General features: G+C 33.4%; 1 protein-coding gene across 1 annotated transcript in view; it reads left to right on the plus strand.

Moving 5' to 3' along the window:
* The window catches only part of a (arc), a 123,690-nt gene that overhangs the window by 30,228 nt on the left and 72,879 nt on the right, over positions 1-20,583 (plus strand). Inside the window, exon 2 of the mRNA XM_090400530.1 lies at positions 6,848-8,597. Coding sequence (XP_090256656.1) covers positions 6,848-8,597 — 1,750 coding nt within the window. The remainder of the gene's footprint in view (positions 1-6,847; positions 8,598-20,583) is intronic.

Here is a 20,583-nt window from a genome sequence, read left to right on the forward strand (position 1 = left end):
TTTCTTCGCAATCTGAATATTGCAAATTGATCTAACGAATACTACCAGATGCAAGATACCAAACTGCTTTTCGGTATCAAAAATAATTTCCCACATGTGTCTAGCCTTTGCAATATAACGTACAAATAGAATCTAGATCTCCATTTTCCTTAGCCTGTTGCATTGGACAGACAATAGCATGGCGCGATGTCCCAAGTTCAGAACATGGATAATTTAAAAATAAAAAGTATAACAGTAACAACGGTAAGTCATGAGAAAAACAAACTCAAACCTAATTCACTTTAAATAGATTATAATCCGGAACTGGAACGAAAATACTGATTGTTATTAATTTTTATTGCTATTTTGCCTATTTTTGTTTAGGAGTACCCCTTTTATGATGTCATTGGCTTTTTACTCAATTTTTAGAACATTATTGATGTTTTAGAGATATAGATACATGAAGAATATAAGGATGGAATAATTTTGGACATACCTTTGTAGGATATTCCTGGTTGTCTTCTTTTTGAGCAGCATCCGGCATATGGCGATACACATTTATATTACTGCTGAAGCATGACTGAAAGGAAGGAGGGTGGTTGGAAATGTGGAGATAGAAAGATGTGGGAGAATTGCGGATAAGACAAAGGTTTGTTCATTTAAAATCCGGGTTTCAAGGGTGGACTGTGAATTCTTTAGGAAGAAGGTGAAAGATAAAAGTAACTTTTTCCTACGAGCTCCGAAAAATAGACAAAATAGGCAAAATATCCATAAAAATTAATATTAATTTAGAAGAGAACATGGAAAATTTTCCAGAAATAATATCGAAAATACAGATATTTAGACGGTGGAAGAATGAAAGAACCAGACAATGATATATCGATGCAAATCTTGAAATCAGAATGAAACAAATAAGAATTTCTGTACTTAAAATACGCACTCATTTTCATCCTATGCATACGTTTTATATTAGTGATACACATAGGGTATACGAAGGAATTATACTCTTCCTTCTCTTAAGAAGGATGTATTGTATCAATATATCTCTGTGCAAAAATATTAGAACAGTAAAATGACCCAAGCGTGCCTTTATCACTCTCATTTTACTGGGTTTTAGTTCTGATAATGATTATTGTATGTTCTGTGATATGTGTGGGGGAAAAGGGGGGGAGAAGAAATGGTATCAAACTTTCACCGATTCGTATTCTACTGAATGTGCTTGAGTTCAGTGGCAAAAAAGCACACAACCGATTTTTTTTTCTTTTTCTTCTGGGTTACTTTTTGCTCATTCTGTTACTCTCTGTTTCTGTTTTGTATGCTATTTATATCATATTTAATAAAACTGAACTTTTTTATCTGATTTTAAAATGTAATTTCATCCTCCCTCGAACATAAAGGACCGCTTGTAACGGGAATACCCTCAGGCGATACGGTATAACTGAGGTTCATTGTAAGTGAATGCATTATACTATGACGACACTCTGAAGCTTGAAATTTGACGTGGGACTAAGGTTAGTATTATCTGGCAAATAGGATGTTCATAACTAGGAATAGTGAGAGTCAGATTAATCAGTGCAATGTTTTTAAACTCGAATCTCTTCAGTTTGGTTTAGCCAATATAAATATCTTGTTATTTCTTTTCCACAAGGAACGCGGACTCTACAGATGTATTTTTATGCACATACTCCTAAAACGGATGCCCCTCCCCGGTTTCGAACTAAATTTTTCGAAGACTACAAAAGCCAGGAGAATGGACTGATGTTCATTTGTTAGAATTGCCTACACAATGGCAAAAGTTATCTTGGATTATGTTCAATGTATCAAATATTTTTAAGAAATTTAAACAAGCTTCGTGCTTTCAAAGAAATATTATTATTTTATTTATTTGTTTTACTCTGTATGTTGAACTGAACACCGTAAGACATTGGAAAACGCAGCTTCCTACCTTTATGGAAAGTCGATAAACCATTTGATCTAACAACCAATAGTCAGTTTACTCATCTGAACAGCGTGAATATATATTATAGGTCTTCAGAAAAATCGGGGTTAAACTACTATTTATATTACACTATAGAGTACTGTTCTTAAAGAGAGGTCCAGAACTGCAATGGACCTTTCTCTGCTTAAGCCACTAATATATACCTGTGTATAGATAAAAAAAAAAAATCTAATGATTTTTTAATCTAATGAATTAAACCTTTTTTTAAAAAAATATTACGACAGTCTGTTAAAGAAGAACGTTCTCTGATTATAAAAAAAAAGTTCACGAATACTTTGAATATTCAAGAAGCACAGAATGAAAGTTTATTAAAAAACACAGAGGGTATACCCTATAATGAGAAGCACAGATGGTATGCAACCTAATTTACTTCATTATCTTAGTACAAGTAGATTGTAATACTGTCGTTATTGCACAGCAGATGGTATACACTGCATACTGTGTATACCATCTTGAGACCAAGAAAAACACAATTTCAACTCTAATTGCTGACTAAAGGAATTATTCTAGTTTTTTTTTTTTTTTCCGTTTGATCTTGCAGCAGATTCCTGGGTAAATCGATATTTGGCAAAAAAGTAAGATTTTTTTTCTCCAAAGAATTCTGGTGTTTAACTTAACATCTCAAATAAATGGAATGTCGAACTCACAGCTTAAGATAATAATACCAAGGTTAAGAACACAAGATAGTAGCGCAATGGAATGATTCCATAAGAATCCGAGGAGATTATGACAGATGGGTACTGCCGTTTCCTAACCCTCATTGCTATATATTATTGTCAGAAATAGTGAACCACAGTCGATTTTCTTGAGGTTGTGAGGTTAACAGTTCGAATTTCAGGAAGAAATATCCCAAATTGCTTAACTCTGTAATGGACTGAAAAAAGACCTGGGAAAAAATAATTTCCGTTTTTTCTGGTAAAAAAAAAGTCTCTTTTACCAGCAGATGGTATAGAAACTATACCATCTGCTGGTGTTGGTTTCTATAGGCACTATAGAAACCAACACCATTTCCTAAGAGCTCCACAGGCACCTAAGTTTAGAATATTGGAGAAATTATTCCAGTTAATACAGTGGTGCAAGAGTTACCAACCATACAAATGTTTATAATACCACAAAGGGGGGTTTATTATTATTACTTGACACCTCCAGGGAGTCCAAATACTCATCGAGGGAGGGCATCTACTCTATAACTCTCTATCTCCACCATCCACAATCTACAATGAACCACTAGTGTTTTCACAGACAATCACAAATATCCGAGTCCAAGGCGGGATTCGATCCCGCAGCCTTTTGGCTGAAGATCGGATACGCTAACCACTCGGCCAACCAGGAAGAAACCAGGCCGGTAATTACAGACAGTCCACTTTTTTTTTTATAAACAGCATTTCATAGAGCTTATAAAATGTGCGTTGTCAGACATTGTTGTATTAACGTATAGTTTTATGTGATTAGACATGTTGCTTCAAACCCAAATTGTTATATAGGACAAAAAAAAATATCCGAGTCCAAGGCGGGATTCGATCCCGCAGCCTTTTGGCTGAAGATCGGATACGCTAACCACTCGGCCAACCAGGAAGAAACCAGGCCGGTAATTACAGACAGTCCACTTTTTTTTTTATAAACAGCATTTCATAGAGCTTATAAAATGTGCGTTGTCAGACATTGTTGTATTAACGTATAGTTTTATGTGATTAGACATGTTGCTTCAAACCCAAATTGTTATATAGGACAAAAATGAAGTTATTTTTATTTACACGCCTGTGTGTGTGTGTGTGTGTGTGTGTGTGTGTGTGTGTGTGTGTGTGTGTGTGTATAATCCAGCCCACAAAAGTTGTATACATGTCATACATTATAGCATCAGTTGAAGTTTATTATAATTAAAACACGCGACAATTAGAGAAATATGTCATGGAGATTTATTTTTACGGATATTTTGGTAACCCCGATTGCAGTTACGTATCAAGATTTTTAGGAGAAGAGTAACAAATTAACTATTTTAAGGGGAGTAACAACTAGCTATTAGAGTTTTTTTCCCCTCCTTTTTTAAATATTTGTTTTTAATATAATTTTCGATTAAATTTTTTAGTAATAACCCATCACAAAAGGGCCAGATAGGTTTCTTTTTAGAATTTAGCTGGAAACGTTCAATACTATTTTCGGCTCCTTTAGATAGACGCTTGTCCTATCGAGATGTGTGTCCTCACCTGGATCCACCACTTACCTAAGCGACAATCAGTATGGCTAAATTAACAACAAAGCAGTGAATGACATATTAGACTTTTAGAAAGAGTATTTTTTTTTTTTTTTTTTGCATACTTTTAAATTACTTTGCAGGATGGGTAGAACTAGTAAATCGACCAGATGGGAGTAACCCCCCCCCCCCTGACGTAAAATAACAATAACATTATTTCATAATAAAATTATGGCTGTGTGAAAACCAAGTGAGCAATTCTAACAAAACAAAATACAGGTAACCCTTGTTGAACGCGGTACTTATACAACACGGTTCCGATAAAAACACGGTCTACAAATTGTAGTGACCCTTTATCTTTTCATATGTTTTTCACCGCGCGACTTAAAAATCAAATTTTATCTTCGTTAAATTTGTGTCTGCCTGTATCCCGCATGTAATTATAAGTAGCGAATTTATATTAGGGGAAATACTCTTTAGCACGCATATACCTCAATTGTTTACCGTATAAAATGTTTATTGTTGAAAATTGTCCTCGTTTCTGCCAGGAAAGTGAATTAAAAATCATAAGTGTGTTCATCTCAAGCTGAGCACTTTATTTTCTTGTGAGTTACATACAATATGTAATGCTTGCTTTTTTGTGTAAAAAATGATTTTTATAGTAATGGCCACAAACTGCAACGAAAGGGAAAAACCAACATTGAAAACAAAATTAATTTCTCTCGAAGAAAAAAAATTCAAAATCTTGGATCGGTTGAAAAATGGAGAAAAACCAGGAGTTTTTGCAGGGACTGTGAATTTAAATGAATCAACAATTGGAACAATCAAACAAAATGAACATAAAATCCGAGAAAGTGTTTATTGCTGGGTCAACGATAAGTGCAAAGCGCGTTGCTCGTGTACGCGATATTCTAATTGAAAAATTGAGAAATCTCTAATGATTTGGATAGAATATTGTACCTCAAAAGAAAATTCCTATGGATGGAAATCTTATTAAACAAAAAGATCTAAAAGTTTATAAACATTCATAGCGCAGACCAGGTGTTCAATGAGGATGAATCCCGGTTATATTGGAAAAAAATGCAAAAACGCACCTATATTTCGAAAATTGGAAGATCAGCTCCTGGATTCAAAGTTTCCAAAGACAGAATTACTCTGTAATTTATCAGGTGATTACATGACAAAACCAATGTTTATTAACCAATCCTCAAATCCTCGTGCTATGAAAGATTAGCATATGCACTATTTTATTTTGCCTAAAACATTTATGCATTATATGCAGTGAAGTTTAAGTATAATTTGTAATTTTTATACTATGTATTTGTTTCATAGTTTATATGTTTTCTTGACTTACATGAATTACCTGAATTAAATAAAAATGTTTTTTTGTTGGATATGTCATTGTTGTTTATATAATTAAAAAAAAATATTTCGGAACATAACCCTACTTTTTCTATGTGAATCTGAGGCTCGCATAACGCAATTTATATAACGCGGCATTTCTGCGGAACCTAACATCCGAGGGTTACCTGTACATGGGAATTAAAACGTTACAATGTTACATTATTTTCAAATAAAATTAGAATTCATTAAAAATATCGAACATCATAAAAAAATTAAAATCTTTCAAACGTTTGTCAATTACACGCTTACATTTTTTTTACCACTTGTCTGTTTTTGTTATACTGTACTGCAATTTCCATATTTTAATTACTTCAACACCGCTAGAGTGCGTCATGAAATATTTGGGACAGTCGAAAGCGTTGAGATAACACTCGACGATGAAAATCGTGAAAAATTAAGTAATACAGTATATACGCATTTCTTTTGACAAGTGTATGTCAGACATTTCATTTAATAAAGTTTCTGAAATGCTTTCGTTCTGGTCTAACAAAATTTCGCGGCATTATAATATATATATATGTGTTGTAATAGCTTTATTATAAATTAAAAGTTTACACTTTTATCTTGAGTTTTGTAAACATTTAACCACGCCCTTTAACAGTTGTTACGCAAAGAGGAGTTGCTATTTTCATGCAATGTTTCTTCCTAGGCGGAGTCTTTTCTCAGAAAAAAAAAGTAATAATAGAAAGGTTTGAATAAATGTTCTTATTCTGAATACAGTTATTTCCGCAAAGTTGTGTTTCTAAACTTCACAGTTCCGGTTACGATTGGGTAAATTTAAGTAATTTATTGTGTATTGGGTGTGGTATTGAAGTCACACCATTCGTGGCTGGATTAACTTGAAAAACACTTTGGTAATCACTTCCATTTAGTAGAGTCATGGCGGATGAGTTCCGTAACAAGCGGTAGAGGTGATGAATCAGCGTGCAAAGAGTTAACTCATGGGTAAATGCACTTATGGTAAAAGTAGAGTATCTTTTAGTTTTTTTATTTTTCCGAACAGGAAGAAGGTAAATGGATTTGACTTTTAGTTGTGGTGATTGTTGTCATTTTAAAAGTTTTCGTGCTGTGAACTGGTTATAATGTGCCGTAAAGTTCAAAGCGGATATGCGTTTCAGTGGATGCAGGCATTTGCTTCCCACCTTTAGTATTTGTTCTGCCTGACAGGACGCTTTTGTTATCTTGAAGTTGGCGCTTCTATTGCAAGACACGCGAAAAATGTTTGTGTTATAGAGGATATCCGCACTTAACCTCTTTTCATTTTATCATTACAGGATTCTCCTTTCCACGGCTGGGTAGAAAACACATCGGTCCTAAAAAATATGCTGTAGCCCCAGCGAGTTTTCCTCCAGTTCAAAAAAACGAACCCAGTGCTCGACCTCCAATCTGTAACATCAACATGTCATCCATAAGGCCAGCAATATCAGAGATTGCCCTTGATTTTTGGTCGAAACCATTGAGAACTTTCAGGCATAAAAGGACAGAATCATGTAATTCTGACATTGAATTCATTTGTGCAGAAGACAAGGACACATTAACATATGAATGCAATGAGCCCTCGAACACTGCACCAACTCCGAAATCTACTATTTGTTCCATGTATCGCAGCGTGTCCACGTCAGCTTTGTTAGAAGATCAAAAAGAATATAATGTTATGGAAAACGAAAACCACGAACCTCCTGTATCAGCGAACGGTACATATTTGCCGCTGAGAACCGCCAGTTGCGAAGACTTAATTGAGCAGTACAGTCCGCTAGAGGGCAGTACTTTTGTTTTACCAAAAGCTAAGTCTCAGTTAGGTACGGTGTTTGAAGAGGAAGTGTATCTCGGAGTGTTGTCGCAGAGTTCTGGCGATAGTGAGCATTCTCAACAGAGCAGTCAGAATAAGGCTGACGATACGGAAAGTCTTGCAAGTTCTATTCAACATCGTTCGGATGAATCTGGCTACGAAAGCGATGGAACGAAAAATGGAAATGATGATAGTGCTGTAAGTGAAGGGAAACTCACCCAACAGGAAAATAGTTTCGAAATAATTAATGCAATCGAAACGGAAATGCCAACGTTCGATGAAAATGCTAAATCAGGACGTAATGTGTATTCATCTGCACCTACTTCTGATAAAAACTTTCAAAAGTTTACAATGTTGCTTCAGAGGCTAACGTCTAATACCTCCCCGGCGTCTACCATTACGAAAAATGGCTCCCACGTGGGTACCAAAACACGTGATACTACAGATACAAAGCCAAGCAAAGGATATGATGTACGTAGCCTTAGACTAAAAACTCCTGCTATTTTATCAACCTTTGTAGCCAAAAAAGAAAACGGGTCATCTTCATTGAAATCAGAAAAACAAAGTGTTACTACCAGCGAAGTTAAAAATTCAGAAGAATCAAAGAAAGAATGCAAAACTTCTCGTTTAGGTCAGTTTAAAGCATGGACTTTGGATCGTAAGCTACTTAGAAGTAGGTGGAAGAAATCCGCGTCTGTATCATCGGAAGAAAACTTGGATATCAGCGTTTCATCGAAAAGAGCTAGTATTTTTCAGTCATCATTGTTCCCAAATACAGTAGAAGATTCACCATCACTACCATCGTTAGAAACCAAATCTTTGTCATCATTAATTGCCAGTGAAGATGACACAGTATTTACAGAAGATCGCATTCCTTCGCAATGTGGTGATTTAAATTATCAGTTAAGGATAAAAAAAGCTGGATTTAGAAATTCATCTGCGAATGATGTACGGAGAAGAGAATGGCTTCAGTCTCAGCTATCAACTTCGTCCGAATCTAGTGATGTATTTCCCTCAGCAGACATAACCCACACCACCCCAGAAAATCATAATTCAAGTGCGAATAGTATATGTAAATTGCCATCTCAGTTAGAAGCACATGATGTTATATCGGTTAAACTGGAAAAAGATGAGCATGGAGAACTCGGGTTGTACATAACAGGCTGCTATGACATGGAGAAAGATATTTTAGGATATACTATAGTTGATTTTGAAGTTGACGGGCCAGCAGAAAGGTAAGGCACATAATTTATGTTAAAGTATGCAGTTGTTTTTTTACAATGAAATCTTAAGTGATATTTTCGCACAATTTAATAACTTCGAAATTATTTTGTCTCCCCTTTAACGCCTTTAGCGAAATTCTTTATGTTTAATAATTTCTATGAAGAAATGCAGTCACAGATGTGCATTACTGTGACGCTTTAATTGTGACAAATTTACACACAAGGAAGTCTTATGACTTTCAACCTGTTTTTTTTTTTCTTTCTCCGCCTTTTTCTAAGCACTGTATAATTATATATTACTCAGAAGTTGATATGACATAAATGGTAAATAACTTGATGTCTGCTGTGAAAGTTAAAGGACAAATTAAAGAAACTTGAAGTTTTTATCTTTTACAGTTTATTTTAAATTCACAGTTTATTATTTTTTACAATTTGCAGTAGTTGACAAATACTATTAATTGTATAGTATGTATGCAGCTATATTGCGTGAGCTTGAGAACTTATTTAACCCACTATATATAAAGAATACAGTGGGTTGAATAAGTTCTCAATTTTTATTTTTTTTTCTTAATTTAAGGACAAACTTGTGAGAATTCGTGTCTATTTAAGAGTAATAAAATGACAATTAACTATTGTTTCCCTTTTAAAATACTGTTCCAGGTCAGTTATCTGGGACAAATTTAGTGTCCACCCTGTGTATTAACGCAATTCTCCTGGTCTCTTGTTCTGTTCATATTATAGTATATGATTAGTACACTATTTTTTTTTTTTTAAGTAAAAAACTGCGACTATCATCTGCCTCTCCTTTCATAAAATAAAGTAAATAATGCTTTATAAAGTTTATAAATGTAGTATGCATATAAAATTGTTGCGTTGTACAGTGAGACTGCTAATTTTTAGAAAAATCCACTAGTATTGTGGATTCTGGGGGGGAGGGGGGGAAAGCATTCAATAAATTTATTTCTAGAGAGAGAGAGAGACCTTGCTCCTGTACATTATTTGTTATAATAAGCTGTCATCGATTAACTGATAAATGCAATTAAAAATTAACTGCAAATTACACTGCACAAGAAAAATATTGCAGCTTAGTACTATTTGTATGATTATTGTTACTATTTAGGTCTCACTACACAAATTATGCTTATGCACATCTTTTCTTACAAATTAATGGGCACTTATATCTTTATCTGTTGATTATTGAAAACAGAGAGTGATTTATTCCCTAAAACTGTAGGTATAACCAGTTTTCCTACAGTAATAAGAAAAATTTTGATTATATTACACATGTCTGCAGTACAGTTTAACATATTGCTTGAACTGATTGAGTAAATTAGCTAACTGTAAGAAAGATATAAATTAACTAGTATTATTATATTTAAATATAATAAATTTTGATCAATATGATTTCAATCTTTATCTCTTTCTCTCCCCTGCTCCTTTTGCTCTTTGAAGAGTTTCAGGATGAGGATTGTTTGCTATTTAGTTTAATAGTGGCTACCAAAGTTTAGATACTATTATTAGTAGCCGAGCTCTTCTGGCTAGTGTGATCTACATTAACACCAGAAATTATGACTTTCTATTACTGAAGTTTTACATACATAAAATAATTACTTATTACACTAGGATGTATTGATATTAGATTAAATTGTAACTCTTGTTCATGAAAAGTTGTAAACCTATAGTGCATTAATATCATGGGAGTTTTCAATTTTTATTAATTTTATATTTTTGTGTTTTTTTAATTAATTTTTATTTAATCCAGAAAAAACATGGAACTTTTTCAAACTATTTCAGACTTCCAATAAGTAGAGCTAGTAAATTAATTACTGTCTTTATACTTCAAACTTAATTTTTACATACTTTTATTTGCTACTGCTATCATCTTTCTTTACTAAACTGTATTATTTAATTGATTACGTATGTTTGTTGTTCACTTTAACTTTTTTGCAAAATTATTTCAATTTTGGAAAAAATTTCATTGTAGTTTTTATGTGAGTTGACCAACTTTTTTTTTAAGTTTTGATTTTCCATCTTATAGTAGTGATGGAAGATCAAATGTATTGATTGCAGATACTTAGAGTAGAATTTAGTTAGCACATCTTCTCACTCTTGTTGTTGGTTAGATATTAGAACTCATGCTTAGCTCAAAATATGTGTATGCCTGTATATGTAATTATATTAATTTAAGAATTTTTTCAATGAAATTAAAATCAATTATTTTATGATCTAAGTCACTGTGAACTGTTTGAGGTGTGTGTGTAGTTTTTTTTTTTAATTTTTTTTCAGTTAGGTTCATGATTTTATATATTTCCCATTTTTCCTCCTTGTGCATGTTAAACTCATTGGCCCATCACAGCAAAGTGACTTTGGTGCCTTGAAAACCTAATTAGTGCTTTGATAGGATAGTTGATCATATCTTCATAGCATATTATGGCTCTGATTTGCATGTGTTCTTGTGGAAGATTTGCTTGTTTTGCAGGTGAAATGCAAGAGTTTCCAGAAGGAGAAACCCTATCATCTCCATATGAGAATGGCTAACTCGCCGTCATTTAAAATCCTGATATAAAGGTTTACCTAAATGGAACTTGAAGTCTTTCCAACTAGAGAGTATTGTTAGAAACTAACTGCATTATGCAATTTCTTGATTTTATATAATTCACAGTAATAATTTCGCAAATCTTCAATGAAAGTTTACCAGAAAGCAGTTTGATTTTGAGAATCAGAAAAGTTTTTTTTTTCCCAAATAAGTTAACTCATGACTGTTAATATGAATAAAAAAAAAAAAATAGAATACAGGGGCGGGGGATTTAACTTTTATGTAGAAATATTTTTAAAATAAGGTATGATTACATGATGAAGGAAAAGACTTGAAATGCATTTTTCTCTATCTGTAAAATCGTTATCCAAACAAGTGCCATGGGGAAAATATGGATTAGATGTTTAGGCATTAAGAGAAATTCTACATCTGTTATAAGAGATTAAAGGTGGTCTTCCTAACGTACTACTGGTTGAGAATAATAATTTTGATATTCTCTTGATGTGGAATTTCTTGTGATGTACTGTTTCTGCTTTTCAGATAGTCTGTCTGCAGTTTCATAAACAGTGCAAAAACAGGAAAATCGACTTTCAGGAAGTCGATGTGGTCACATTATGTGATTGATTATGATTCTGTGTAGTAATTATAGTTGGAATGGTGCCAAGATGGGTAGAGGCTACTTGGCACTAATCTTATCTCTAACCTGTGTGTTCTCAGGCTAGTTTTATGGAAAGAAAATTTTGAACATTCTGAGACAGTACAACTATTCCTCTCCATTTGGAACTTACTTGACCTTTGCTGAAAAGGCATAGCTAAATTCCTTGTATTTTTTGGCAAAATACAAAATCCAGGTCTTTTCATCTAAACAGGATGTGGTCTACTGACCAAATTATAAAGTCATTCTTTCTTAGGAGTTATTTTAAATTAACTGCTATAAAATCATACAGAATGGGGAGGAGTGGTGATGATGATGCATAAAGTAGTACTGCCACAAAGCAAAAGAAGCTGAAATGCTGTAAACCTGAAGCAGAAAACAAATTGTATTATAATTGACAGAGAAAATAAACTCCTTAATTTATTTACTTGTGTAGGTCCTTTATCCCCCCCCCATCCATAAATTAAATGTTGTTGAAAGTTTGAAGCAATCTGAAACTAGGATTAGTAGACAAAAAGGAGACATCATCATAAAGAAACCGAAACAGCTATTCGTTATCCTAATTAGAGAATTCCTTGTATTATAACGCTATAATGAACTGCAACAAAAGTAGCAGGTAAATTTTGCAAAATATTTTTCTCCTTGGTAGCAACTTGTTCTCCCCCCCCACCCCAAGAATACTTGCAGTAACATAGTTTAATTCTGTTTGTATATTTTCCTATTTAAAGGAACAAAGTATAAAGAATGTAGATAGTAGATCTAAGAAAAACAATACCAAGTTATTCAGTGGACTTCATCAAAAGAGGTTTCAGTATAATTACAAACAAAAAAGGTTTTTTATAATTAAATTGAAAACAGAAACTTAGATGTGAGTGACGTGCATGTCTTGCAGAAATTGAGTTCCTCTGACAAGAAATTCAACAATTTCTGCAACATGAAGGAAAAGGTATATTTTGTAAAATCAATTAGGCTGCAGAATTTTGTTACTTTCTTTTTATTAATATAAATTAGGAAACACTTTCAAGTGAATATTGTACTCATTATTAGTTTGTATTTCTCATTAAGCATATCCCTTTTTGCATCATAAGATGTATTCTTAGACTTGATTTTCTTGAAGGCATAATCTTTGTTTAATTTACATAAATTATAGCTTAATAATCCTTAGTACTTACACATCTTTGAGGCTTTGGTTTTCTTTAACCATAATATAGGATAAGATAATTAGTGTTATTCCTATATATATATATATATATATATATATATATATATTTTTTTTTTTTTTATTTCTTTTTTTTGTGTATAAATTTAGTGTTCTCTTGGCTGGTTTGCTTGGTTGTGGGATGAATAATCCAAGATCCTCTAGGCTTGATACGTAGGAATCAACCAGCTGAAGTTTTTTTGAGTTAATTCGTCTTAATGGCTCTGTTGTTAAATTTTTCCTTTGCTTGGAAATTTTGAAATTGGCTTGGATTATGTAAAAAAAAAACACCTTGACCTTCATTTTTCAATGAAGATCAAGGTGCAATCTCATTTCAAGTTACAAGTATACTTGGACAATGTGATTCAGTTCACAAAATTTTTCATATGGCATGGATGAGATTCTGAATGATGACTGTACTGTGCATATATACATAAACCATGTTTTTTGCAGTTTTATTCTACCAGTCATTTTGCATGATTCATACAGTGGGATGATGATTTATGGATTTAATGGTACAAAGACAGCAAAGGTCATACTGTGCCATATCAAAGGTTATAGCAGTACACAAGGTAAGACAATCGCAAACATCCATGCCGGCAGTGGGATTTGAACCCATGACCTGTTGATTGGAGAGCAGGTATACTATCCACTTGCCAACCAGGCTGGCACACACAGTAGGAGGCATATTTTGAGAAACTCAAAATATGCCTCCTACTGTGTGTAACTTAAAATATACAATTATGTAAGATCTCATTGTATAATGAGATCTTGCATATTAATTAAAATGGCATCCCTAATCAGTGACATTATTTATTACTTGAAAGCAGAAAAAAAAATTATGAAAATTATAAAAAAATATATATAAATATAAACTATTACTTTAAAAGTAGATAAAGGAAAAGCTGTAGTGGTAATGGATAAGGCAGACTATGAGAGAAAGATAGACTGCCTTTTACAGGATACCTCCACCTATCAAGAAGTTAGTTATAACCCTACAAAAACACAAATTAAGCAATTAAAGCTGCTTGATGAAGTTGTTAGTTGGGATCAAAATACTCTGGACAAGTTACCACTCATTTTGGAAGAACTCCTCATTTTATATGGCCTCCCAAAAATTCATGAAGGTTATCATCGTGAATTGTATTGACTCTCCCATCTATAGAATTGCTAAATTTCTGTTCACAATTTATTAATTGCCCATACTAGACAATCCAGATCATCTTGAGAAAATCAAGGATATTCAAATATACAAGAGGTCAGATTTGTAAGTTGGCTTTGACATTGTTTCCCTCTTTATCAACATTCCATTATCTGGAACTATTAATTTACTATATGATTACCCTCCTTAATAAATTTAGGTTAATCCTTTATCCAAGTGTGAGCAAACAAAATTTGTGCCTGCAAGTATCTTCAGGACTGGGGTAAGGTAGTACAACACCGGGAAACTCGTTGCAAAGGTGGAGCAAGCTAACATCACTCCCATCATGCAAAACGCATCTCCTTGCAAATATGTATAATGTTATGCATTAAGGGAAGGGCCACTACCCACACTAGTTTCGACCTTTATTGAGGTCTCTTCAGTGGGAGCCAGGCAGAAGCATTAGCAAGGTTATCTCTACCTATAGGAGTTGCTAAACAGTGTGCCACCTTTTTATTAAATTACTCTGGATTTAGGAAAGATGTTGAAAGTTTATTTTTCACTTGGTTAGACTATAATAAATTTAGTTTAATCCTTTATCCAAGTGTGAACAAACAAAGTTTGCACCTGAAAGTATCTTCAAGACTATGGTAAGGTAGTACAACACCGGGCAACTCTTTGCAAAGGTGGAGCAAGCTAACATCACTCCTATCTCAGTATCTCCCATAATGCAAAACACATCTCCTTGCTGATATGTATAATGTTATGCATTAAGGGAAGGGCCACTACCCAGACTAGTTTTGACCTTTATTGAGGTCTCTTCAGTGGGAGCCAGGCAGAAGCATTAGCAAGGTACCTGTAGGAGTTGCCAAACAGTATGCCACCTTTTTATGATGTTAGCTGTTATGATGCAAGATGTTATCTTGCTCCACCTTTGCAACGAGTTGCCCGGTGTTGTACTACCTTACGGCAGTCCTGAAGATACTTTCAGGTGCAAACTTTGTTTGCTCACACTTGGATAAAGGATTAAACTAAATTTATTATAGTCTAACCAAGTGAAAAATAAACTTTCAACGATTACCCTCCTATTGTGAGAATTTTTGAATTTGTTATAAAATCAGGATATTTCAGCTAGAAAAACAAGATATATAGACAAGTTGAAGGCACTGCCACGAGTAGCCCTCTGTCTCCACCTTTGCCAAACTAATTTTTGAACCATCTGGAAGATACCTTGTTCTCATCCATTCATACCCAACCCTCTCATTGGTTTCGTTATGTTGAAATTGAACTTGCCACTTTTCTACAATGGATCAATAGCCTTCATCCACGCATTCAATTCACCATGGAAAAAGAAAAGATTGGACATACACGGCCTCTAGTAATTTATCAACCAGTGTTTATCAAAAATCTACATTTACTGGCAGATACATTAATCAAAAGTCTGCTCATCACACCTCTCAAAAAATTGGTGATATCAAGTCTTGAATTAATAGAGCACATAACGTGTGCTCCTCTCCCTCAAGCTTACAACAAGAACTTCTCACTATCAAAAATTTAATGGTTACAGCTCTAATCAAATCCAGCAGATAATTGACTCCTATATTCCAACACCACAGGATTCCAATCCCTTATTTTTCTGGACCAATTGGCAGAATTTTGAAGAAGTAGCACCTGATTCCCACATTTTCCTATCAACAAAATTTCTCATTTGTTGCCATCTACAAAAGACAAACTGTCACCTCTATCATTACTGACATTTACCAGATTCCTTGTGTGAATGTAGTCTGGCATACTTTTGGCCGACAGGCCATTGTGGTGAAAAAAGAATTAATGAACATCAATATTATATTGAATACATGAAACCTCAAAAGTCTGGTCTTGCACAACATAGTATTGACACTAAGCACAGTATCCGGTGGGATGAAGCTCGTCTTCTCCATAGAAGCAGGTTTAAATATGAATGCTTATTCAAAGAAAGTTGCGAAGCCCTTTTACATCTGCCAAAGCGATTTGTCTCTCTCCCAAAAGTTTGGGAGATTCTTATTTTATGTAACCATCAAAAATAGTGCTTAATTATTTATTAATATTAATTTCTGGTATGCACCAATAGTTAATTGGTAAACCACAGACTGCTGTATGTACCTTGTATTCCTGTTTCTTTGATTTGCTTGTTTCAACACACTGATGATATACCATTTCTTTTTCAGTTTGAAATATCTGTACTTTCATTTCATTAAAGTTAATTACTGTGGTTATCATGTAATTTGTTGTTTACTATTAAGAACAAACCTTTATAGAATCAAGATGTCTTGTGGGAGTTTTTAGCCAGCCAGCAATATACTATATTGGAATTTCTATCCCTTATTAAAAATATTTGCTTCACACTCATAACTTTCAAAGATAGCTACTCTGCTCTGTGTGTAATCTCTTCTATATTTATCTTGTAGATATCTTGTAGAAATTCTCCAACATATCTACTAGCCAAATACTTAGCCCCGGTCTCATACTTGGTGTCAAGAGACCAACTATAAAAAGTTACAATAATCATAAGTATATTTCTTCCTTAGTAATAGCTATATATAGCTGTTCATTCACGGGTTAAATAACAGGCAGACTTGGATATTGTTCATCCAGTTGTTGGAGGAGGCCTCAAGTAACTTGAAAAAGTAACTTTTTCTGGTACTTTATGAAGTCACTTGAGTTTCAGATTTCTCAAGTTGCATTCAGTCCCTAGAGCAAGGTGCACATTTTTTCCCTGTACAGACTATGTAACTTTTACTACCATACTAATATATATTGTAGTTTTACAACTTTTGGGAGTAACATTAAACAAAATATAAATCTTCATCTCTTCAAAATCTGTTTAACACAAGTGGAAACTCGTGTTTAACAATATTTTCAGAATTCATCTTTACACTCTCCAAACTAACTTTTCTTTAATTCCTGTTGTTTCTCTTTTTGGAAACAGTTCTTGTCTTTCAGTATTTTCTAGCAATTACAACTTATAGCAGGCTTTTTCAACTGAAGCTGAATTAGTAAGTCATCATATATGGAAGCGACAGTTTTTGTTTTTGCAAATTTGAATTTTTCATCTCAGCAGACATGCTAATCAGATAGAACAACACAGTGCATGGACAAAATATTCCAATCAGCATTAGACTAACCATCTCATCCTACTTATACAAAACGATATTCAAATTGGTTAGAATCAAAATCTTTTTTCTAACCAATAAGACTGGAGACTGCCAGTATAATAATTCTAAGAAGAATTAGGAAAAGGAAAAAATGGCATTGGTGTCAGAGTCTTGTCAAAAATGAAGATATCAGAATTCAAGATGATGTTTTGAAGCAAAAATGGTAGGGAAGTGACCCAGAGGAAGACCTAGATATAGGTGGGTCGATGTATTTAGGAGTGTTTTGTTAGAATCAAAAATAAAACTATCATACACACCAAAAATAATAATTTATTTATAACAATTGTTGATAGGAAACTAACTATGTAACATTTTTCATGTGTTCACCTCTGGGGAGTATACACCAGGAGAAAAAAAAAAAAAAAAAAATATATATATATATATATATATATATCTCGTAAATATAGAAATAGACAACAGAATCAGCAAAGCTGGTATGGTGGGAAGTCAATTGAATAAATTCATAGGGAATAAGAGAGAAATTAGTCGGAACACTAAATTAGCTGTATACAAGACAGTGTTCAAACCAGTTTTAACTTATGGATCTGAGAGCTGGGTCAGAAGTAAAACACTTGACCAAAGACTAGAGACCGCAGATATGAGAGTCCTGAGAAAGATTAAGAGGCGTGAACAGATGGCATCAATGGCAATATCATATTAAATATGAGGATATTAGGAAAGAACTTGTTGTCAGCATCCAGGAATGCGTTAGCAGAGCTAATCTCAGGTGGTATGGTCACTTAAATAGAAGGGAGAGGAAAGATTAGCAAAACAAGTGTTCTCTGCCAGGTTGGCAGGAAAACGACCCAGAGGAAGACCAAGATATAGGTGGATTGATACGGTACAAAGTGCCTTAGACGATAGAAATATAAGATCTGATAATGTTGGAGTCTTGACAAGTAACAGACTGATTTGGAGGAAAATTGTAGATAGGAAGTTAGTAATGATGTAAATTTTTCATGTAGTACTGTCATATCCTGCACACCCCTTGAGGGTACATGGCAGGAATTTGATGATGATGATGATATATATCTCGCATCTGTGGTCAGACAGTATAATATACTTAGTTTGTGGACGTAGCTGTTGTTTCTCCCCAACCAGCCACTCTGGTATATTTAAAAAAAATAATAAAATAAAATAAAACCTTCAGTGACAACTACAGTTAGCAATCCAATTTTATTAAATTAGTAAGAACTTTGGATCACTGTTCTTTCTTTTGTATGGTGTTAAAAAAAATGTAACTTATGCTTGTTTTGCATGGCTGAAGTGGAATTAGTTTGCTTTCTTTCTCTGTGCAGTGCTACATAGTTTTGCAGTCTGTTTAAAGATGCTTCATTTTCATTACAAAGTTGAAACTTTTAGAAGAAATTAAATTTAAAAAAAATGCATTCAAAATTGTGTTACCAGTCATTAAATTAAATAGTTATTCCAGTGTAATGTTTTGGCTCTTATATTCTTGACTATATATAATTATTATATTATATTCTTATGATAATGGAAATAATTGCTGTGGAGGTTCTTTTAAGGAATTATGTATCTTTTCATAAAGCACATGGCTTTAGTTGCATGTGCATGAATATAACCAACTAACCAAACTTGTAAATGTTTTTTTAGCAGTAATATGTAACTTCTTATTAATAATATTCAGTCCAGTTGAAGATACCAAGAAGTGTACTTGAACATCTGTTTTCAGTGAAAATTTAAAATGCTTTAATGCCACTTCACTTAGTTTATTAGGATGTATGTACTTCAACAGAAATATTGCAGTCTGTACAAACTAGTATTAGTGTTTTGTTCTTGCCTTAAAAATGTTTGTAATTGTAGGATGAGTCATTTCATTGTAATAACCAAACCTTCATGACATCCTGTTTGATGTTCATAGCTCAAGGATATTCAATCTTTGAAAGGGGTGAGGGGAGGAAGATAGCTTGCTGACAATGCCAGTTTAAGTTAGATATTATCTGGCTGCAATTCCAAAATTAAGTTGCTCTTTCTTTCACCTTCTATAAAGGAAAAGGGTTATTTTCCAATAAGTTTAATTATATAGTTTTCCTCTGGATATGCTTGATTTATATTTTCCAAGAAATGAGTTTCATTCTGTTTAATGTTTTGTTCTTAGAACTATTTTGTTAGGAACAAGCTTTAATTCCAGATTAACATGTATTGCACATTGAAATATAGCTCAGAATTACTGAGTTATGGGGGCAATTCATTTTCCATGATTTTAGTTAAGATGATAAATTCCAGATCCTTTAGATAGTAAAAAATAAAATAAGTTGTTTAATCAGTTAATAAAGTGATTATTAAATTTTGTTTAGTGTAATGAATGTTTCACTTCAAATGTGAGATGACTATAAATTTGAATTTATTTTTCTATATATCCTTATGTATGTTATCTTACATGTAACATACATTTCTTAGTTTTAAATAGCAATGAAAATTTTGATATATTAGTATTTCTATATATTAATATTTTTTTTAAATAATTACTTTTTAATATTTTTGATTAAATGCTTGCTACCTAGCATAGTTGTAGAAGTTAATGTTCCATTGACAAAATTTAGGTTACTTGCGAAATTTCTAGTCACGAATTTTTCAACAAAAAAAATTCCAGACGGAGAGTGCCAGTTTAATGTGGAATAATGTAAAGTCATGCATTTCATGATGAAAAGATTACAAGCTGTATACTACATTGATGGAACTGTACTTTAGAATATTTATGAAGCTAGTAATTTGGGGATGCTGATGTATAGGAAATTGAAGTTCAGAGGACATATTGCCAAGGTAGCTCACGTGATTATTGGTTATTGATTATAATTTATATGGCTACATCTGGATTACTGTGCTCAAGTCTGGTCACCTGAGTTTCTTGGGAATGAGGCAGTGGTGGAAAGGATTTAGAGGCGAGTGACCAAGTGGACTGCTCCTTATGACGATAGATTGAGGGGTTTGGGGTTACAGAAGTTGGTTCAAATACTAAGTACTCTGGATTGGATTTTGCTGTGTTTTAAGAGAATGTGTTAAGGAACTGATAGCTCTGTTGACTTGGGTTTTCATTGAGAGTCTGGCTATGGGAAAGATGCCCAAGTGGAAGGAGGGTAATATAGTGCTATTGCATAAGAATGGTGGTTGAATGGAAGTGTCAAACTATAGATCAACTTGTATTTCTTCTGCAGTTAAGATTTTGGAGAAATTTAGGGAGAGATCATATATAGCATTGGACAGATGAGGGTAATGTTATCTGTTAGGATCAGTGTGGATTTCTTAAGGGGCA

Source organism: Typopeltis vanoorti, chromosome 11 (genome assembly GCF_054136105.1).
Source record: "Typopeltis vanoorti isolate ZY-2024b chromosome 11, IOZ_Tvanoo_1.0, whole genome shotgun sequence".
Classification (NCBI taxonomy): Eukaryota; Metazoa; Arthropoda; class Arachnida; order Uropygi; family Thelyphonidae; genus Typopeltis; species Typopeltis vanoorti.